The following is a 23,945-nucleotide window of genomic DNA, read 5'->3' on the forward strand; positions in this document are numbered from 1 at the left end:
CTGTAAGCTTCTTTTGTTAATTTAAAAGCTTTGTATCATAAAAGAAGAATAGGAGTTATTTTGGACTAATAATCATTAATAATCATTTGCATTTGTGAGAGCCATTAGCACAGGTGACCAGTAACAGATCTTTTGGACCCAAGTCATGCCATGTCGTGGGTGGTGGAACATTGTCTAAAGGATTTTTTTCTGCTTATGGCCTGTCTTGGAGGTCTTGGGCATCCTCTGCTGGTGATTTTTTAGAATATCAGGCATGGGGTGCTGGATGATGGGAAGGAGATCGGTGCAGTGCATCGCATTATAGACCCGTAGCTTGAAAGAGACAAACACATGTGACATATAATCAGAGACAGTGAAACCCTTGCAGGTTGAAGTTATTCCATCATTGATTTTAAACCTTTTTGAAAAAAGAAAAGGAGAAGATAAATGGGTTTGGTGACTGCTACTGAATGGATGAAAGAACCATAGCAACAGCACTGGAAATTTTTCACAGTATTTTGCATGTTTTCAGTACAGTCTAGATTTTGTCTGCTTGATTTTGACTCGTGGCACCAATATTCATAAGGACAATTACTATTAAAATTAATATTTTCCCAATAATTGCCATTACACAGATCCAACTCCATCCATGGTTTGATGTACTTTGTACTAAGTAAGCTTAAAAAGAGAAGTAGCTTGGTGTAGTACATTACTGTAAAGACTAAATGAAACTGGGTGTTGCTGGTGCAACCTATTTGCTATAAAGTAGTTATCAGAAGTATTAAGAGGTTGCCATGTGGCTTGCCTGCCCTCTGTTACTGAGGCTATTTTATAGATCAGGTGCACAGGATGGTACGTGATGTCTCTCTTTCTGTTTATAAGCTCCTCCCAAAATACTGCTGGACTTTAATGATGGAATCCAAAGAAAGAGCAGAAAGACTTTCATTTTCATGTCATCTTTAAAGCTACATCATGTAAGTTTTGGAGATTTGGAGAAATGTTTTAGTGGGAATGTGTAATTGCACACGTGTGGCAGAAGATTTAGTAATATGGGTTGTGCTTTGAACCCCTTCCCCTTGAGGATGAAACTGATGATTGTAAGTGCGCTTAGAGTTTTCAAATATAACTTAAAACGGGATGAACGACTTGGTGAATGACATATTTTCCGAGGACGGAAGTGAATGAGCCTGTGCGTGTGACGTTAACATGTAAAGAAGTATAACGTGGTCTGAAAAAGTCCTGCAAAATCCACCCGGACAACTCTGACTTTCAAATGATAATTTCACGCTTTACAGGGTGACTTGCAGCAGCGCATGGACACCATGTTTTTTTCCACCTGACTCAGTAATGCTACTTCTTTCAATTTTAACAAAAAAATCAGTATAGTTTTAACAAACTTGTTTTATGTTCATTTTGCCACCAACAAAGCTCTTAAGTGCTACCTACTGGGTAAAAACCAAACTGGGTAGACTGAGGAACCAGAATGTACGAACAAGGGCTGCAACGATTAATCAAAAGTTAGTCAGTGACAAAAGTTGTTTTGCCCTGTAATGTTCATACGATACACATGGTAATTTTAACTGAGAACGCAACACTACATGAACCTGTTGGGAGCAACATGGCTTCTATTGTTTCATTGCAGCATAAAACAAGAAATTATTTGTCACCAAGACAGAACTTTTACTGAAGTTGTGACGGGCATAATGAGAGCATAGTGGCATAATGTTTCCATTAGTCAGAGCACTTTATTACAAACACCTCCTTGTTTCTACACTCAGTTTCCATTTTATTAGTTCCACTTGCCCTATAGGAGCACTTTCTAGTTCTACAATTACACACTGTAGTCCGTCTGTTTCTTTGCATACTTTGTTAGCCCCCTTTTTCACCCTGTTTTTTTAATAGTCAGGACCCCCACAGGAACTCCACCAGCACTGCTGTGTCTGATCCACTCGTACCAGCGCAACACACACTAACATAGCCACTGAGGCTAAGAATGATCCATCACCCAAATAATACCTGCTCTGTGGTGGCTCTGTGGGGGTCCTAACAATTGAAGAGCAGGGTAAAAGGGGGGTAACAAAGTATGCAGAGAAACAGCTGGACTACAGTCTGTAATTGTAGAACTAGAAAGTGCTCCTGTGAGGTTAGTGCAGCTGATAAAATGGACGCTACAAAGAGGTGTTCATAATACTAATGTGTGTATGTGTGTACATTTATATATACATATTAAGTGTATTTGCACACAGTCTCACCTGCTTGCCCCTCTCCTGCCTGACTGTCCAGGTGTGGTCGATCTGCTCAAGGCTGTAGGTGCTGATGTTGGCGTCTGCAGCCGAAAGATCTTCCTTGGACATGGAAGATTGATGCCGTCTCTGAGATGCCAGGATTGGCAAGATGTACTTGACAGACCTTCAAAATAAAAAATAAAAAAAAAACAGAAGAAAAACTGACTAATGGTTAAGTGGTAATGGTAAACAGTAAAGTGAACAAGAGTAAATGAAGAGAGATCATTCAAGATTCTCCCAACAAACAAACACAGGTATGGTTGATGTGTTCCTGCATTTAGATCTGATCATGACTGACTATTCATTTGCCTTTGTTACAGCAGTGGTTTCCATCCCTGGACCTGGAGTACTCCTGTCTTGCATATTTTGCTTTTTTTCTGCTCTAACACAACTCACTCAACTAATCATCTAATTAAGAATCCCTTCCTGATGTAGCACTGAACGATTTTGGGGAAAAAAATCTAACTGCAATTTTTCTGAGCAATAATGCAGTTAAGATTTAAATGCAATTATTTTCTATAAATTACGCTCCAGGCTTTTTTTTGCCAAGAAGACCAGCACATGCATTTTTTTGGATGCGACTTGAACACTGAGTGTAGTGTGCCAGAGTGCCAACTGAAGAGCACTCTGTTATTAGGCTACACTTTCCCAATTCCCCACAATGTTAAACTCTGTGGGATATAATTAAACTTCCTCTCTCTCTCTTGCGATTTGAAAAAGGCACTCTTTCAAATTGTAATTTTGATCTAAAAATGATTAATCATTTAGCCCTACTCAAAACTGAGTGTGTGCAAGGCCAACATAATAATGTGCAGGGCAGGGGTACTTCAAGACCACTCTGCAAAAAATGATACCTTGGCAAATGAAATGATCTTAAATCTTGTTGATAAAATTATAGAATATTTTCTCCAGATAAAAGTATTTAAAACAAATAAAGAATGTTGTATATCTTGTTTTAAATTATTTTATCTACAGAAATTATTCTATATTTTTGCGTGTTTCAAGCATTATTTCTTGACAAGCAAAATTATCTGCCAATAGAATAATTTCTCTAGATGTCTTAAAACAAGAAACGTTATCTGTCAATACAATAATACAATTACACTCGATAATATGACAATTTTAATGTCTAGAAAGTAAAATAATCTCATAATATTCTTACAACAATCTCAGAATGAAAAATATTAGATAGATTGACTACACTAAAAACATTTTCAATTACCAAAATATTGTTTCTTCCTCCATATCATTTTTTCCAGCATTAGGAACCACTGTTGTAGTCCAAAGAAAATTGTATAGTTGCCAACACACGTCAAAAGAAGAGGTTTTTCAGTAAAAGTGGATTTGTTGTCTGTGTAATCCAATCTAACCTCCAGTGTGGACGTCGTCCCTTGTTAAGCACTTTGAGGGTCTGGAATGAACCTGCTCTCCTCAGGTCCAGAGGCAGCTCATAGGGCCTGGCATCAAGATTGCCCACTTGCCAACAACTCTGCCCAAAGGTACCTGTATAGCCCACATTAGTGCAATTTTAAAAAAAGATTCCTAACCGTTTCTTGGCTCATACGATTCTAGGAAAAAGTAATGTGAAAAAGTCAACATAAATTTTCAAACCATCTCAGGCTTCTATAGCAAGGCATGTGTACCTATGTGGTGTCCAGCAATAGTCCACAGACGCACATTACAGTCTACACTTGCTGTAATAATGAGATGGTAGCGTTCCACATACTCCAGGTGCGCTATTCCTTTAAGGTGACAACGCCATGAGCTCAGCAGTTCAGGAGGGGTGAGAGACACGCTCCACCCGTCTATCACCTGAGGGATTATGTGTAGGATTTAATTTCAAAATACAGTTTTCAATCTATTTCTTTCTTAATAAGGATTCATTATTCATATTTCTGCATTCAGTTGTGTGTTAAAAAAGATCATTTGGAAAAAAAATCTAGTTTACATCCTTTTCACTTACCCAAAATGTAGCTGATCAACCAAGCCATGTTTATAAGACGATTGCTAGAGCTACAGAGGTAATGTAGCTTACCAGTAATGGAAACATCTTTTAAACTGCATGCCTAAATTATCACACATGCCTGAAAATAAGCTGCGTTCTTTACAGTGAGGGACGATGGGAACCAGGGATTGTGATGTCTACTCGTATAGCCATTTATTTAATGTCCAAATTGGCCAGTGAGTTTTTATATGTGATAAAGGTGAAAGAGTGGTAAAATGGGGAAAAAGAAATTTACATATATTTTGGGACAAAACCTTATCTCAAAGCTATCATAAAACCTTGTCTCAGACATAAGGCAACATATGTGTAACCTTTTCATGTAATACATTTCTGCAATGTAGCTTGTAGAGGCATTAAATTCTTCAGATGTCTGGTTCCTATCACCACCACTGTAAACAAATCTGACTCAGTAAGTTTTTCTAGAATGGAGCATCTCACATCAAACCATTCTGAATTACTTCGTTTACGACTTAATGATCAAATCATGCCAACATTTTGAAAAATCAAAGAATTCCCTTTTAAATACTTTCATATAGACTTGCTTATGTGGTTTCTGACACAGTAGGATATACTGTTATGAAACAAATGGACAAACATACATTACACTGCAAAACACAGAAGTAGCAGTAGCAGCCATCTTGACGTCAGAATTCTGTTTGTACTTTTGTCCTTTAGCCTTGTAGCTCAGGTGCAAAACTAAAAAAACAACCTTCATGAACCAAACATGTCTGATTGATATATCAATCAGACATGTTTGGTTCATGAAGGTTGTTTTTTTAGTTTTGCACCTGAGCTACAAGGCTAAAGGACAAAAGTACAAACAGAAAATAGTGTAGATTATTTTTTTTATTTGATTATGTACTGAACTATAACTATGTGTTCCAAGGTAATTTTGATGTGTACTGCAAAATGTAAAAGCGACTGCATGTTATAAAATACCCTGCCATAACACAGAAGCTAGTGTTAATGGCTAACATGACTTCTAGCATGTTTTTCACTTTGACCATGCCACGTGGCCATGTGAATGTAAGCTCCCGTACCTCTTTCTCCTGCTGCACCCCCACTGCACGAGGACCCTGCACCCTGCAGTAGTACGGGATGAGTTCCCACAGCCTGAGAGATTCCTCACCAGGGCTTTTATCTTCGCACAAACTCTGTCTGTGCATTTGGTAACAATACTTTTCTATGTCCCACAACTACAGAGAAAGTGAAGACAGAGTAAGAAAGACAGAAAACTCTTTAAAGCATTAGTTTGGAAAAAAAATTTCCACAATTTTCCACCTTACATATGTAGCTTACATTCCATGTACATATAGTAATAGTACAGTGATCTTGAAACCTACATTTTGCCATACTTTTGTCATTTTCATACATGACAGTACACAAACTTCATGCACCAAACATTAGCTGACCAACTACTTTTAATGTAAGGGGATATGTATTTAAATTAGATTTTTTGCCAAACAAATAGCTTTAAGACTTACAGTCCTATAGTAGAAGGCCATATTGAGAATATTTGGGGGAGCTACCAAAGAAAAAAATGATACTGACAACACCAAGAAGTGTGCAGCATTTTACCTGTAACAAGCCAACAAAAGCTTAAACACCTCAGACTGTCAGTGTTCAAATGATTCCAAAACTGCTTCTAACTGTGTTTCTAAAACTGCACTATGTAAGATTTGTTAGCATAATTTAAAAAAATAGTATTACTGCATCAGGAAAAAACATGCAAATATGTGGTGTACATATGATACTGCGAGTCACCCTCTAAAGCCTGAAATAGTCATTTAAAAGTCAGCGGCGTCAAGTTTGATATTGCAGACGTTTTTAGGACACGTGATCTGTCTTAATGTATTAACGTCACATGCATAAGCTCAAAAAGAAGGTCCTGCTCAATGTTTAGGTCTCAAATGCAAAATCAACATTATACTGGTGAAAATGATAATGACAATAGTAGATAATTCACTCACATCCTCTAAAACATCCTTCACAAAGTTTTGACCAAGTTCTCTTTAAACACTCAGTGAAGGGTTTCGAAGCACAACCAGTGTTACAAAATAATGTTCTGCATGTTGCATGCACTAACACATTCCACCATAGAGGTCTCCAAATCCTCAAAACATACATAGTTTAGCTTTGAAATGTCCTACATCTTATACTGAGATTTGCAAATGTACATCTGCAGCCCTCTCTTCTACTCACCATGATGTATCCATGGCTGTCTCCAGTCAGCAGCATCTGATCACGGGAGTCAGTGGACATGGAGCTGATGAATAGGTCATCTCGCTGGGCTGGCCTGAACTTCCCTAGGAGGCCCCCACTCTGGCTAATGGACCAGGCATACACGTAGCCATCTGTTGCGCTGCTCAGCAGGATGGCTGTATCGGGACTCATCTCACGAGTGTTCAAAAACAAAACCTACCCAGAGCAAGAGAAACATGAGAAGAGGCCTACAACGACCAGACATCAGATGAAACTCAGAGTTTCTGACTTTATACACCGTACTCTGCAAAGTCAGAGACTGCCCTTCATTTATGTAAATTCCAGTCAAAACAGTCATTAAATTTCCAGTGTCAGAAAAAAAGACAGAAAACATATTTAACAGAAAATTGCACAAACGATTCAACAATTAAATCTATCAACTTCAATATTTAGTGTGTCCACATTTTGCTTTTATTTCAGTTTCCATTATTGTCATGAGATTTGCTTTCAGTTTTTCAACAAAAACTGCAGGATTATTTGTCCACACCTCCAAAGTTCAGTCTTTGACACTGCTTGTATTTCCTGCTTTCCTTGATCCAAGTAATTCCAAACACATTCAAGGATGTTGAGGACTGGACTATGGGGGGCAGTCCATTGTTTAGAGAACACCAGCAGCTTCTTTGTTTGATTTGCAAATTTTCGTCTTGTAAAAAGGGGGTCTCTAACTTCTGCACAGTGCTGTATGCGGATGAAAGTGGTTACATGGAAAGGAGCAAATGATAGAGCCCCACCTTCACCATTTGACACTGTATGGCCAAGAACGACCAAAATATCTGCTAAGGTTTTGGTGACATTAACAGTTTTACAGTGTCTTCCTTGTTATGAAGAATAGATTTGACCTAAATAACAATTTGCTAGTTTTCAAAGTATTGTTAAAAGCACATACTGAAAATACTTTGCCTCAGAAGTGGTTTAATAAACAGGAAACATTTGAGTGCTAATCTGTGCTATTCAGGTATTTGTTAAAGTAGCACTAAGATATTCACGAGTGATACTGTTTTCTCAAAGTTGTCCTTAAAGTGAAAGTTAGTACATGTAGCAAGTCCCAAGATAATTACATCTGGTCAAAATTTTAATAGTCTCCCATAAGTAAATACACCTACAACATGACACCTAAAAATAACAACTATTGTCCAGTACCTTCACTACAGCTATGCTGGATGTGTTGAGATTGACAGCACTGACTACGCTGCCTTCTTTGGGCTTTTGCAGAGCTTCCTTAATCCTATCCATCCCAGACCCACTTTGAAATGGAGCTTGGAAGCGACACCGCCTAGCCTAAAGACACAATATATGTAAACATACCCTACAATTGTTAAAATGGAAATAAAAACCACAAAAGTGTGTATAAACAAACAACAGCCAATTTATATGTACTCTTTAATGAAAGATGATGTGGAAAAATACATACAAAAGTACATTTAAGTCATCTACAAAATAGCTCACTATTATGGGTGTAAAAAAAACAGTCCTGCATTGCTCTGAAGGTGCTGACGTTTCTAATGTTAGCATCAATTATAACTGATTATAACAATACTCATAAAGCTCTTATGTTTTCATCAGAATAAAATTGTCTGCCTATTTTTTTTAAATGTACAAATCCAAAACTGTCTATATTTCACTACTGTGCAAACAGTTCATCCAGTCACATTTGTGTATTTTTTTTTAAGTAATTCTAATTTTGTATCAAAATGCCTGCACTGAATCATGAGGTCATTTGATATTTATTAATGCATCGAACTGGTTTCTAAAGAACCCCTATTCATTATGTCACAGAAAGTGAAAAGACACACAAATGGTTCTCCCACCTGTGAATAGTTGGATGGAGGAGGGCTTACAATATTGCGTCGACTGGACTTCGTGTGACTGACATTCAGAACAACTTTCTGAGTGGTATCTGTATCCCTACTGCCACTATCCATCACCTGCATTGTATTGTATTGAAAATATATCACAATATACTATATTTATAATATATTTTAATATTACATTTTGAAATGTGAAAATGTAAATGCAAACATGGTTCACATTGCAGTAACAGGTCATCAGAATCACAATCTTTATTCGTAAGTACCAGATGTACAACAAATTTGTCTTGAGGCAGGAGTCAACATAAAATTAAATCCTATAATATACACACACAAACATACATATATACACATACATACATACACACATACACACACACACACACAAAACAGACAATACACAAACAATTTGCAAGTAATATAACAGATGCAAAGGAAGTTAAGTACAGTTACAATCAAGTACTGAAGTACATACAGTATATGCAGAATGTACAACTAAAAGTGTGTGCAGTGAATATACGTTTGTATTCTCACACTTACTCTAACTGGAACTAGAAAAAGTGGACTCTTGCTTGCGTTTAAACGGCAGACAGCTTGGCCCGAGTTAACATTCCAGATGATGATGTCACTGTTAAAGGAGGATGTTACCAACAGCTCGTTCCCATGAACATGCATGGAGGAAATATCTTCTGTGTGGTACTGGTTCCATACACGATAGTCAATCTCTGTCCTATTGTCTTTAAAATCACTATGTTGCACAGTGATCAAGGCAGAGAAAGTGATTGACAGGAAGAAAAAAAAAAACGAGAGATGAGGGGCGGTGGGCAGAGGCAGAGAGAGAGAGAGAGAGAGAGAGAGAGAAAATAATCAGCTGAAGGCAGATAAAAGTGATCAAGAATACTAGTGTACAACAGTGGAAACACATGAAATAAAATCTGTTAGAACAGTAATCAAGTTTAGTAGTTTGTGAAATGACAGATAACGCAAGTGAAATTGGTACTGTAAGGCTGGAGTACAACTTACAATTCAGTTTATTTAAAATAAATACAGAGAGAAATCTTTTACTCTTTCAGTGATATTTGTACTTCAGTGAAAGACTCACAGATATGAGATGACTCGTTTGCTGCAACCAGACACATAGATCCTATCATTAATGTACAGGATCCCTGAAATCTATCAATCAACAAACAGTTCAGTTAGAATGGTGGAATAGTAAAGTTGGGACTCAGTGTTTCCCAACTGCTGATCTGAGAGCAGTTTTGATTAGGAAGTTTGAGTACTAGAACTGAAGGTAGAACTGAAGCCGTTTCCCACCTCACTGTTGTCCACCAGAGGGAGCTGTCTGAGCAGCGCTCCATTGTTAAAGTTCCAGAGACGCAGCATGCCGTCTGTAGAGGCAGTGATAAGGCGCCGCTTTAGGCCATCAAAAGCCATGGCAGTCACCTCCACTGGCTGCTTGGGGTTGGCCTGGAACTGCATGACCTTCTCTCCACTCAAGATATCCCACACGTTCACCTCACCAGCACGACATCCACTCACCACCTGCAGGCAATGCATTAGGTGAGGGAAGCCCAGTGAGAGACCTTCTGGGAGGGATGGATGAATAGATGGATGGAAGGAGGGATGAAGAGACAGGCAGAATGGATTTTGTATGTATTTATGTATGTATGGCTGGATGGATGGATAAATAGATAAAGGGATAGGTGCGGACAGGGATGGATGGACAGCTGTAGAAAGATGAATAGATGAATGATGACAGGATGGACACAAGAAGAATGTAGGAGGATGGATGAATAGATGGATGGATGGACAGATAAATGGATGGACGGAGAGGTGTAGATAGGGATGCATGGAGAGGTGCAGAGATTGGTGGATGGATAGATGCAGGGAGAGGACAGATGGATTGATGGATGGAAGGACAGATGCAGGGAGCGGTGCAGACAGGGTTGGATGGAGAGATGCAGGGAGAGGACAGATGGATAGATGAATGATGAAAGAATAGATGCAAGAAGAATCTAGGTGGATGGATAAGTGGATGCATAGACGGATGGATGGATGGAGAAGTGCACACAGGGAGGCATGGAGAGGTGCAGATATGGGTGGATAGACAGATGCAGGGAGAAGATGGATGGATGGATGGATGGAGGGATGCAAAAAGAATGAATGGATGGATGGATGTATGGTATAAATGGATGGATACAAAAAGAGGTGCAGGGATGGATGGATGCAGGGGAGGAAGATGGGTGGATAGATGGGTAGATGGATGCAGGGGAATGGATGGATTTAGTTTTTGTCTAGCAGTTGCTGATCTTGCTCAGCTGATGTCTGACCTGTCTGAAGTTAGCGTTGTACAGAGCTGCACAGACAGGCTGCTCATGAGACGTCACTGTTTCAGCCATGGTGTTGTCTTTGCCATCCACAAGCCCTTGAAGAACTCCAATCTGCACATATTTACCACACAAATACAAAAACACACATATAAACAACAGGATGCTGTTTTGTGTGAGAGTTTGTATGTACATTAATGTGAAGAAGTAAGTATACCCCATGAAATGTTTCTCTTTTTTTTTTTTATATGTGGGCATATCAGTATTTCATCTTCAGACAAACAGTAAGTATAGATAAGCGTTATGTAATAGAACAAAAACAATGGAAATCTGACTTCGAAATCATATATTTAAAAAAAAAATCTAATTTTTGTCTCTTGAAAAAAGTAAGTATACCCCTGGCTTCAGTAACTTGTACTGCCCCCTTTAGCAGAAATAACTTTATGTAGGTGTTTCCTATAACTGTCGACAAGTTTCTGACTACTATGGGGAGACATTTTTGCCCATTCCTCCATGCAGAATTATTTCAAAAGTGCAATGTTTGAGGGATTTCTTGCAGGTACAGCCTGTTTCAAATCCCCCACAGCATTTCAATGGGATTCAGATCTGGGCTTTGATTAGGCAAGGGGTCAGCAACCCAAATGTTAAGAAGAGCCATTTTGTCCTTTCAATAAAAATGTAACCACCACGGGAGCTACAATATTTTATGTCCACTTTACTATCTTGGTTGTAAATATGTCTCAATATGTGCTAATGTCCTAGTACAGGCTACAAAACAATATAAACAAACACGCAGACTTACTTTGCTCTGCTTTAAGCTTTAGCTCAGCTATAGCCACTTTTCTTGCACTTCTGGCGGGAAACTTTTCCTCAAAAGTAGAACAGTTACTTGTAAAATGTCTGTCAACATCTGAAGCCGCTTCTCATTCTCCAGCTTCTTGTTAGAATTATCCTGTTCCACCTTAAATACTGCCTGAGGTGCAAGAATGTAACTGCTGTACCATTTAAGGTGGAATGGGAAAATTTGAACATGAAGCTGACTTCAGCTTCGCGACTTTTTAGTGTTTGACAGTTTCTCGCTGCAGATTAAACGTATCAGGAAACCAGCTGGAGTGATTATAAATGCGAATAAGTCCATTCGTCTCCAAACGAGCGATGTAAGTGTTGATTTTTTCTCTTTGATCATGATTTCATGATCCCAAACATACAACTTTCAAAAAAGTTAAAGCTGAAGGTCCACTTCTTCAGCTTCAACTTTTTTATGGATGGTCTCACATTCTCCTCAAGTACTCTCCGGTATGAAAGAATTCACAGTTAATTCAAAGACTACAAGTTGGCCAGGCCCTGAGGCAGCAAATTAGCCCAAAACAATAACATTTCCACCACCATACTTTGCTTTACAGCTGTTATGACGTTCTTCTGATCAAATGCTGTTTTTGCTATTTTTTGCCAAACATGTCTTTAAGTACCATGGCCAGGCAACTCTATGTTTGACTCATCTGTCTATAGCATGTTGTTCCAGAAGTCCTGGTCCTTGCCTAGATGTTTGTTACCAAGCTTTTGTCTTGCCCCAATGATCTTTTTAGACAGCAAAGTCTTCCTCCTGGTGGTCCTCTCATGTAGGTCTTATTTGTGAAGTCTTTTGCAATGGTAGATGCAAGCACTTTTACATCAACAGAGGGAAGAGCTACCTCCAGTGATGAAATTATGGGGTTCTCAGAGACTTCTTTTAGCATCTTATGGTCTGCTCTCTGGTTAAATTTGCTAGGATGGCCTGGCATGGACAAATTAGAAGTGTTTTTTAATCTTCTCCACTTGTAGATGATCTTCTGGACAGTGAAACGACTGATTTACAATATTTTGGATATTTGGTGTTCTAATAATTAGCACCTGGTTGGGTGCACCTGATTTAAAGTTGACATCTGAAGTAGTGATATACATGGGGGTGTACTTACTTTTTCCACATAAGAAAACTGCATCATGTAGCTGTAGTAGAACTTACGTTGTATGTAGCCAGAACAACAGTGTTGGTGTTGTGGTTGTAGTAGGTGCAAGAGATGGGGAATCGACCCAATCTGATGTTCCTGGGATGGATGTTCTGCACACACTTGCAATGTTGCAAGTCCCACACACACACACTCTAAAATGGACACACACATACACAAACACAGGCCCCCGTAAGACTGTTTCATAAACAGAGCATGAACTTGTCACTATTAATTATATCAGTAATCAAGTAATCGACCAATTATTTGGAAAATTAACTGAGTAATCAGAGTTTTTAAAAAAGGTTACACAATAAAAATAAACTACACAGAGCAATGATAAATCACAGGGAAAATGTGTGGTTCTGAAAGAAGAAAAAAAAAAAGCATCATAATATCAGAAAAAAATCTACAGAATAGTCTGACTCACCTTGTCTTTGGAAACGCTGATGACTATGTTTTGTTTGCCATTCACCATTAAGTGCGTGATGGCGGCAGAACAGCCTTTCAATTGAGATGTCGCCCGAGAGGTCACATATGGATTCCACACACGGATTACTCCATCAAAACCTCCTGTCACTGCAGCAGCACACAAACACTAATGAGCAGCATGAAGGTAACATTCAGGAAACTCAATGCGTTCGATAAACCTCTATAAACCGACTATCAAGCATGATTAGGTATGTAGTATACAAACCCAGGATATTGAACTCAGGTGAGTAATCGAAGCACATAATGCCCATCTGCACATGGAAGCGGGCAGTGCTGTAAACATGTAAACATAAGCTTAAATTAGTGCTTAAAGAGGAATTCCACTAATCCTTAAAAAATGTCTGCACAAATAAACGGTTAAGATCCAAAGTCATTCAGAGTGGTTTGATGTGAAATGTTCTGTTCTACAGAAACTTACTGAGTCTGTTAAATGCCTCCCTCACAGAAAGTTGTTACATGAAATTAGTTAAAACATATTTTTAAAGATCCATTCATGGTGAAGAGACACATGCAGGGTGCTTTGAGCCAAAAACATTTTTTCCTTCATATTTACCACTATTTTACCACTATCAACATTACAAATAAAACTCAGAAGACATGTGAAGGTTCACTGGTGATTCTGTATAGTAAATAAAAATAGCTTTATTTGTATTGTAGACTTGTACTGTACACTATAGCAATTCCTGGTCCCTATCATGGTAGACTTCTCTACAATGAAACATTTCACATCAAACAACTCTGAATGACTTTGTTTATGTCTCAACCACTAGATTTATGCAGAAAGTTTAAAAAACAGACAGAATTCCCCTTTAACAATATGCAGTGACCTACACTGGCTAGTGCAGTGCACATTTTTGGGATAATTTATCTTCTTTCAAAATTTGAGAATTCTCAGTTACATTTCTATGGAGTAAGAAAAATACCAGGTATTGCTAGCATAAAGCATTTATTTACCATTTAAGGATATTTTTCAACACTCAGCTTTATGTTCAGCAAATATTACTCGCTATGAAGAGAAGCATTTGGATAATTATTATTTTGGCAGTTTTCTTGTCCAAACTATTGTCAAAAGGAACTAAAAAAAATCTTCTGGCCTAAAAGTGGCTTTAACAACTGAAAGGAGTGAGCGCTGATGAGTACTGACATCATATCAATGTCAAAACTGATAAAAGGCATGAGAAATGGCATTATTATTAAAGCAATACTGACACAAATATTTATAAGTGATAAAGTTTTCTTCAGAATAAACCTTTGTAGTGTTACAGGGATCCTCTTCTGCCCCAAATGAAGCATGACGTGTGGTCCAAAACATTCCTGACTAGAATACAGAAGCTATGGGGGATAAACATGTTTCTTACTCAATTTTGCATATGCTGGAGTGGGGCACTGTAGTGAGGGCCATGGTAGTGCGGTCTGCAGTACAGCAGGTGGCGACAGAGTTCAGATCGGGAATATAGCGGATCTGACGGATCCAGACGCTATGGAGCGGCTATTGAACATGAGAAAATAAGATGGAGTCAAGGAGTGATTGATGAAAAATGATTAAAAGATGAACAGCAATGCAACTTTTGTATCACAAGGCAGCCTTATATAATATAAAACAGTAACAAAAAAGAAAACAATAAACAATAAACAAAACACACACACACACACAAACACACACACACACACACACACACACACACAATAAACAAAACAATTAAAGGAAATGAAATACATGCTAAATTCTTATATACAGGAATACAAATATAGAAACTGAGGTTAAATAAGAAGAAAATTAAGTCAAGGAATAGCGAACATATATATATATATATATATATATATATATATATATATATATATATATATATATATATTATACATATATGTATGTATGTATATATATATATATATACACACACACACACACATATATTAGGGGTGCGGGAAAAAATCGATTCTTAGATGCATCGCAATGCGGACGTGAACGATTCTGAATCGAATCATAAATCTCAAAAATCGATTTTCTAAATATTTAGTTTATAACGTAATGTTGACGGAACGCAAAAGGCGGAACTTGGAAATGCGGAAGTAGAGCACGCGGCCAGTCTGTGGCGGCACATAACAAAAACACAACTGGATGAGCGAAAAATCCGACCGGCTCCCTCTGCATTAAAGCCAGGTTAGATCAGGAGTCACAACACAAATGATAAGAAGAGACATTTTGTCCTTTCAACAAAAATCAAACCACCTTGGGAGCCGCAACATTTAATGTCCAGTATGTGATGATATCCTAGTATAGGCTAAACAATGTAAACGGAAACGCGGACTTACTTCGCTCTGCTTTAAGCTTTAGCTATAGCCGCTTTCCTCCCATCTCGGCCAGAAAACTTTTCCTCAGAAGTAGATCAGTTAAATGTCTCTTAACGACTGTTTTACGAGACTGAAGTCACTTCTTATTCTCCAGCTTCTTGTTCGAATTTACCCGTTCCACCTTAAATTCTAACTGCGGCGTCGAATGTAAATGCGGCACCATTTAAGGTGGAACGGGAGAATTCGAAAGAGAAGTGACTTCAGCTTCGCCACTGTTTACTGTTTGACAGTCTCTCGTTGCAGATTTAACGTACCAGGAAACCAACTGCGCTGCTTATAAATGCGAATAATGCATCGCTGCTATGTGAGCTGCAGTCTGCACACTGGTTCTCAGTCGTTGCGAAACAGGGCTTTCGCACTATGTTGCACGCGCCTCGTCTCAAAGATACTTTACTGACACAGCGATCCCCCCCCACCCCCTCGTCTCTACAACGAGACCAAAACCGAAGTTATAAAATCACTAAAGAAAACGGGTAGAATAGCTGTAATGTGCTGCGTGGACATCCATCACCACTGGATCTTATTTCACCGTAACTGCGCATTTTATCGCAGATGAGTAGCAGCAGCATCTCCAAACGAGAGCACTGAATGAGAGCCTTCTAGTTCTCCTGCCACATCACTTCCATTTGTTTTATTAAAAAAGATATTGGAAGTAAATTCATTATGGATCATTACAAATACTTTGCTTTAAAAGTACCAAGTCACTTTAAATAACAATAACACAGACTCACTTAGTCACTTTAAAATGTATATTGTCTCTATATTCTGTGTATATTTTGTGTATATTTAATATATTTCAGTTGGTTTTTCTTGTATTTTTATTTTTACTTATTTACTTTCTGTAGAGTGATTAGCTGAGCCTCACCACAAGCATTTCAATGCATAAATATCCTGACATGTTGTGCAAATGACAAATAAACTCGAAACTTGAGCTCACACAGTGAGAAAATAGAAATGCTATATAGAAAAAAAAGATGCATCGAGATGCGTCGATAATCATTTTATAATCGCATCGCAGCCCTCGTAATCGAATCGAATCGTGAGGTGCCTAGAGATTCCCACCCCTAATATATATATATATATATATATATATATATATATATATACACAAGCCAAACAGGAAATATTTAATAAACTTTGATATATATGGAATTAACATTGATATATATTGAATGAAAGTCGCTGTTGAAGGGTTGAGGATGGCCACCAAAAGTTGTGCATCAATAAATGGGCATTAACAATTAATTAAATTGATATATATATACACACACACACACAAATAAAAATCAGGGCTCTACAAGCAACTACATATTCTGCTGCTCTAAATATTTTCACTTTATTTTTCACCGATAAACCTTCATCTTCTGAACTTAATACGGAGGATTATAAAAGGAGGTATTAACTGCTCAGAATTCTTTACTTACAACTTTAAAGCAGAGAAAGGGAATGCAGCTGTTCTTCAGTAGGTTGCTCACAGCTATGCGGGGTATGTTTCCAGCTCAAAAGAAAACAGGTTAAAAAAAATAAAATATTAATAATGAAAACATCCCTTCATTCACACTGCATAAAGTTGAACACTTCAGCACAGTCAGAGACATGAGAATGTTATTTTACCGTAAAAATGCATAAAACTGCTGAATGGGATACTGTAAGTAAGCGTGATAAAGACCTCTGCATACCAGCTTTAAATGCTACACTGTTGAACAGACCATTCTGCACCACATTCGCTGAAGTGAATATGAAAACAGTGCCGTTGAAATCTCCAAATGAGTAAATTCCTCTCTTCCCATCAGTCCTGAACAGCAACGACAGACTTCATTGTATTACAGTACAATTTTGTTAAATAACTGTAACAAAACTAAGCACTGAAAGAAGGCTTTTAAACAGAAGTGAAAAATACAGAACACTCTTAAATAACTGTCTAATCGCTTTGGCACTGCACTATACTACATTTAAAGATGTATTTACTTTCTGTGAGGCAGTATTGTGTTTGAGCAGTTTCAACTTGATAGCCTATTTTTAGATGTTCTTCAGTTAAAAATAGCTTGGATGTTAGATGGTATCGGAAAAGAAAGTAGCATTGCGCCATTTGTATTTACATTACATTTTTCCAACTGTTTTGACTGTCAGCACATTACCCTCTGAATGTGCAATGGGATTGTTCTGGTTAAGCATGGTGTGTTTCACTATAGTGGACACCTAAGAGGTGACTGAGCACTTACCAATAGTCCATCACCAACACGTTGGCCTCCAGCCCAGACAGAGAGTAAATCAGTTCACATTTACTGACGCTAACATCATAGAACTCTAGAAACACACATAGATCAAACATAAGAAGAGAGACTGGACAATCAGTCTATATTTCTTGTACTGCTTTCACCTTTGGGCACCACTAGTCTAAATTATAATAGAACAGAATTGCAGTATATAGTATATAGAGCTAAGTCTCATATAATAATACAAATAAATCAAATGAGCTGTTTTCACTCAAGGCCAATTATTCGAACCTTACCAACATACTCACCTATATCACGACCAGAAAATGAGATACAGAGCTGGTTGATGTTACCCAAGCAGAGCATGTTTGTCACCGAGATGGGCTGGCCAGCAGTGTGTGCCATCTTACTGATCTATTGAATAGTATTCAGTGAGCACAGTCAGCTACACACACAACAATAAATAAGTGCAAAGGATGGACACACCAGTGAACAGATGGATGACTACAAAAAATAATTCACATTTTAAAGCATATATGGGGATTTACAGTATGAAATATCTCAATATCTCATTTGAACTTACCAAATAACATATAAAAGTAGTCCAAAACTGAAATGTTAATGCAGCATGACTAATACACTTAAAAGAAGTATGCAAGCAGTTAAATACACTATATTGCCAAAAGTATTCGCTCGTCTGCCTTCACACGCATATGAACTTGATTGACATCCCATTCTTATTCCATAGGGTTTGATATGATGTTGGCCTACCCTTTGCAGCTATAAAAGCTTCAACTCTTCTGGGGAGGCTTTCCACAAGGTTTAGGAGTGTATTTACGGGAATTTTTGACCGTTCTTCCAGAAGCACATTTGTGAGGTCAGACACTGATGTTGGATGAGAAGGCCTCCACTCTAATTCATCCCGAAGGTGTTCTATCGGGTTGAGGTCAGGACTCTGTGCAGGCTAGTCAAGTTCTTCCATACCAAATTCACTCATCTATGTCTTTATGGACCTTGCTTTGTGCACTGGTGCGCAGTCATGTTGAAACAGGAAGAGGCCATCCCCAAATTGTCCAAAATCTCTTAGTATGCTGAAGCATTAAGAGTTCCTTTCACTGGAACTAAGGGACCGAGCCCAACCCCTGAAAAACAACCCCACACCATAATCCCCCCTCCACCAAACTTTACACTTGGCACAATGCAGTCAGACAAGTACCGTTCTCCTGGCAACCGCCAAACCCAGACTTGTCCATCGGATTGCCAGACGGAGAAGCGTGATTCGTCACTCCAGAGAACACGTCTCCACTGCTCTAGAGTCCAGTGGTGGCGCTTTACACCACTGCATTCGATGCTTTGCATTGTGCTTGGTGATGTAAGGCTTGGATGCAGCTGCTCGGCCATGGAAACCGATTCCATGAAACTCTCTATGCTCTGTTCTTGAGCTAATCTTAAGGCCACATGAAGTTTGGAGGTCTGTAGCGATTGACTCTGCAGAAAGTTGGGGACCTCTGCGCACTATGCGCTTCAGCATCCGCTGACCCTGCTCTGTCACTTCGTGGCTGAGTTGCTGTCGTTCCCAATCACTTCCACTTTGTTATAATACCACTGACAGTTGACTGTGGAATATTTAGTAGCAAGGAAATTTCATGACTGGACTTGTTGCACAGGTGGCATCCTATCACGGTACCATGCTGGAATTCACTGAGCTCCTGAGAGCGACCCATTCTTTCACAAATGTTTGTAGAAGCAGTCTGCATGCCTAGGTGCTTGGTTTTGTACACCTGTGGCCATGGAAGTGATTGGAACACCTCAATTCAATGATTTGGATGGGTGAGTGAATACTTTTGGCAATATAGTGTATGCAGAATAAAAACAATAGGTTTCCAGCACTGTGGCCAAACAACTCTATCTTTGAGTCGTCTGTCCATAGCATAGGTTCTGGTCCTTGTCTAGATATTCATTAGCAAACTGCAGTCTTGCTCTGATGTTCTTTTCAGACAGCAAATGCTTTCCTCTGGCACACCTCCCATGTAGGTCAAATTTGTGCGATCTCATTCTAATGGTAGACACATGCACTGTGACATCCACAGTGGCAAGAGCTACATGCAGACCCTGTGATGAAATTCTGGGGTTCTTAATACGAAGACAAAGGAGACTTCTTTTAGCATGTTACGGTCTGCTCTTGGGTTAAATTTGCTGGAGAGGCCTGTCCTGGACATGTTGGCAGTGGATTTAAATATTTTCTACTTGAAGATGATCTTATGGACATCGGAAGGATTGATTTCTAAAATTTTGGAAGCTTAAACTCACAGGCATCTACTACCTTCTCTCTGAGGGCCTCACAGAGCTCTTTTGATGTATGCGTGATGCCACAAAATCGGATAACAAAAAGCAAACCAGACCAGATATCAGGAGGAGGCACCTGATTTCAATTCAACACATCTGAAGAAGTGAGATATATATATATAGGGGTGTATTTACTTTTTCCAGATAAAGAAACTGCATTTCTGTTTATTTCACTTACATAAGAGAAATATAAAACGTTGATTTTACATGCCATTTGTTAAATTATATCACCTTTATCTATCAATGTTGTTTAAATGAAGACCAGCTATCTGTATGTCCAAACATGCTGAAAAAGTAAAAAAAAAAATCACAGGGCTGTACTTCTCCACAGGACTGTATGTACGTTATGCTCAAACTTCTTAAAAACATTTTGCATTTAAAGTTTGCATGGCTAGCTGATTAGCTGACTAAGGCAAACCCACAGACGGCAAGTGAGTTCCATTTGAATAATCCGCTCCTCACTGTCACCTCATCCCCTTCTACAACAGAGAAAATGATCATTTGTAGATAGTAAGCACACTCACATTTACAGTTCGCTGTAGTTTGAAGCTCTCACTCCAGAAGCTTAGAGTTCCATTTTGACTGATGGACAGATATCGGCCACCATTGACCGAGCCCACAGCCGTGCCATGCTCTCCAGGGTCCATCTTCTTGTCACCAGCAGGGTGTTGGAAAGAATAGAACTGTAGTTGCACAATGATGTCATGGTGGTCTCTGCATAGATGAACGATAGAGTACGATAGAGTGATAGAGTATTGCCACTTGTGCTGTATTATTTCATTCACCCTTGGGGCTGTTACTAGATTTGTATAAGGAAAATATTCAAACAAAAGGTTTCTAATGGTGGATTAAGCATTTCTAAGTGTCCAACAGTGCAGGTACGGATTTGTGTAAGGGTGACAATGTGTTATGAAATAATGTTTTGTAACACTTTTTTCTTGCAGAAGCATTTGAAGGAGACATTGTACTTACGCAGGAACAATCTTCAGAGGTTTGGGGAAGTACAGTAGCCGATTCTTCTGCTGCAGAATGTCTTTCTGTTTGTATTCAAGAAACATGTAGTCCAGATAATCCTCCTGGGAAATCAATCAAACGCACAAAATTGTGGCTTATTGAAGTTAAAAGTCAATTTTCATTAGAAAGCTAATTTTTTAACTGAATTGATTTTGGTTCAAACAAAACAAGTGAGGCACAAATTACATGGCAATTGCACAGTACCAGAATAATAACAACTTACTGTGCAAAGACATATTAATAAATACACACCTAAAAACACTAACACATTCCAATATCTGCATGTAAAGTTCAGAAAGCACTGCAGTGTTTCCCTTAGATATTTTTAAGCTATCCTTTTACACCCCCTGGGTCAAGCTACCTGTTCTGTTAATTTTCTCTCCTCTACGGAGAGAACACTTGAAATGGCATTTTTCCTGCACATTTTAGTGCACAATTTGCAATTATTTGCTGAGTTTAACAAATTGTAAAAAACAAAACATAAAATGTGCTATAGCTTTCGCACAGGCCACATTTTGTGTTTATTTGGCCCAGTTTGTTAAATTCGGCAAATTAACAGTAACTGTTACAAAAATAAGTAGAAGTGTGTTCTGTGTAGAGGATGTGTTACTTATTTTTACTTAGAAAATCACACACACACACACACACACTAAACCGCTTATCTTAGAAAATCAACAAAACGTAATTTGACTGGGCATCCAAACTTTTGCATACACCTTTAAATGTTGTTGTGCATTTGTGATTTCATCAAACACATGTATATCATCATGCAGAATTATTTTAAGTGGACATATTATACATATAAATACACCAAGTTTTATGTAGTCTATATGTTTACTTTTCAGAAATGCAGCTGTGATTGACTGATTAAGAGTTCATCTATCAAAGAATTCAGGTGGCCAAAGGTTTTACAGTTCATACAGAGCCAAAGAATAATAAACTGCCCTGTTCAGTGTTTTCAACAACTAATAGGCTAAATAAAGAAAGACTGATAACAGTCCACATACCCGTTTCTATAGATCTGTTTCTATAATGGTTTCTATAGGAGACCATTTTAAGCCCACTGGCAACTTTAGTTGCTCTGTTCGCTTTCATAAAAATCTTGTTATACAGCTTGTAGATTCACAAATGAAATAATACTAATGTATGAAGAGGTTTTTTAAATTTATTGGAAAACAACCTGTTTATCGGAAATGAACCTGTTTAAATAGGTCACTGGTAGCGCAATGTTAGTAACACGCAAAACATCACAGAGAAAATATTGGGCACAAATGAGAAATGTGAATATCTGACCCTTAGTTTCTGCATCTAAAGATTACACAAGGAAAAAACTTCCTTCCTTCACTCCCCTGGATATTCCAGTGCTCAAAGTGATCTGATTAGTCTAGCCCATTTTGATATTAAGTTACCCATTCCAGAATGCCATCACAGTTGGAGTCCACCTTCATGAAGATAATGTCAATATCTTCATCCTCCACATCCTTCATGATCTTCTTCATGGCCTCTCTAAAATCCTTCATGTTTAGACCTGAGATAAAATTGTGAGAAAAGAATAAAAATAAGCAAAGATTAACACACCAGGAGATAAATCCAAACCTTTTGGATATGAACTATAAGTTTAAAAGATGAACCAAAGGCAAGGAAATTTTGAAAATTGCAGACATAGAGGGACACAGGTAGGGACACTTCTATTAGAAGGTATCTTAGATCTTGGTATACTGCCTGATACTAGACAAGTTTTAGTTTCTAATACAAAATTTCATTTATGAGGGAAAATGAGGTCAATATTTGATTAACCTATGTAGCAGATATCTCAACTTTCCCCACCTTTGCCTCCTGTTTTATTTGCCTCTTTGAACATTCGTTCAATGAGGCGAAGGTGCTGCTCATTGATCTGGTCCTCCAAATGACTTGGCGCTGGTATTTCCTTATCTCCATACGCACTTTTTCCCTGTGCCCCTCCCTACAGCACATGAGATTCGAAAGAAATGCTAAATATAAAAGAAAAACTTCCCAAAAATACTATGTAGCAAGGTGGGGGGTGGACTTACCATGGCTGTGGTTTGCTTTGGCTTCCACCCTTCAGAGGTGACACTAGCAAGGCAAAGTGTTCTTTGCACAAACCAACCAGCCCCACACCCAGGTGAACTTCTCCACGACAGCTTATGATGGCCACATATGGCCTCAGTGCCAAATCTCCAAACAGATACTTCATAGAATTCTAGAACAATATCAGCAATCACAACTGATGTGCTGATGACATCACAATTCCCACAGCATGAGGGATTTTGTATAAATAGAAGTGACGACTCTACTGTTCTATAAACACAAAGTGCAGCATGATTATCTTATCAGTTGATTTAGATATTTTCATATTGAGATTGTCGATTATTGAACTAATTTCTAGACTTTTTTTTACTTTTTATCTTCAGATAAAATAAGTGAAACATGTCATTGTGAATAAAAAATTAACAAAGAAACAAAAGAAATATTAGATACGTTAACTAGATTTAAGATGTTTTTACTTACATCATTTTTAAGTTTCTTTAAAAACAACTTATTTGAACCAAGCACAAGATATAGATGATCCTCAGACACCAGGGGCCTCACTTATAAACACATGCGTACAGATTTGATCACATAATAATCAAGTTAAAATTCACATTTAAGCAGTCACTTGACATAATTTATCTTTACAACAAATATACAATGTAATTCAAGTACGTACAAATGAGCAGACAAAACATAAACCAAGAAGATCCAGTCTCTTTAATAAGGAACCACCATTCATGGTTTATTTGCATATTATGTATGAAGGTGATCTTCCATTCAGTTTGTTCTGTACACTGTTTGCTTTTGGCTTGACCAAATAAG

At 38.1% G+C, this 23,945-nt stretch overlaps 1 protein-coding gene across 1 annotated transcript; it reads right to left on the reverse strand.

Moving 5' to 3' along the window:
* Positions 1-174: 174 nt before the first annotated feature.
* Positions 175-23,286, reverse strand: LOC118814039 (WD repeat-containing protein on Y chromosome-like). The gene is made up of 23 exons (XM_036579707.1): positions 23,200-23,286; positions 22,899-23,034; positions 22,481-22,599; positions 21,030-21,133; positions 20,582-20,771; positions 18,020-18,125; positions 17,718-17,802; positions 17,175-17,290; positions 16,920-16,993; positions 14,502-14,632; positions 13,349-13,416; positions 13,082-13,230; positions 12,669-12,806; positions 10,670-10,780; positions 9,654-9,881; positions 8,340-8,468; positions 7,672-7,809; positions 6,472-6,687; positions 5,310-5,465; positions 3,908-4,076; positions 3,635-3,767; positions 2,232-2,388; positions 175-312 (listed from the first exon to the last, which is right to left on the reverse strand). The coding sequence occupies exons 1-23, from the start codon at positions 23,284-23,286 to the stop codon at positions 175-177; spliced, it is 3,078 nt and encodes a 1,025-aa protein (XP_036435600.1).
* Positions 23,287-23,945: the final 659 nt, after the last annotated feature.

Source organism: Colossoma macropomum, unplaced genomic scaffold (assembly GCF_904425465.1).
Source record: "Colossoma macropomum unplaced genomic scaffold, Colossoma_macropomum, whole genome shotgun sequence".
Taxonomy (NCBI): Eukaryota; Metazoa; Chordata; class Actinopteri; order Characiformes; family Serrasalmidae; genus Colossoma; species Colossoma macropomum.

Excerpts from the sequence above, each read along its gene's own strand:
- LOC118814039 (XM_036579707.1), bottom strand. The coding sequence starts at position 23,286 with ATGAAGTATCTGTTTGGAGATTTGGCACTGAGGCCATATGTGGCCATC. Across the intron at positions 8,469-9,653 it reads CTCTGGTGGACAACAGTGAG|AATACAATGCAGGTGATGGA; the intron begins GTGGGAAACGGC and ends TATTTTCAATAC. Across the intron at positions 4,077-5,309 it reads GGGTGCAGCAGGAGAAAGAG|GTGATAGACGGGTGGAGCGT; the intron begins GTACGGGAGCTT and ends ATAATCCCTCAG.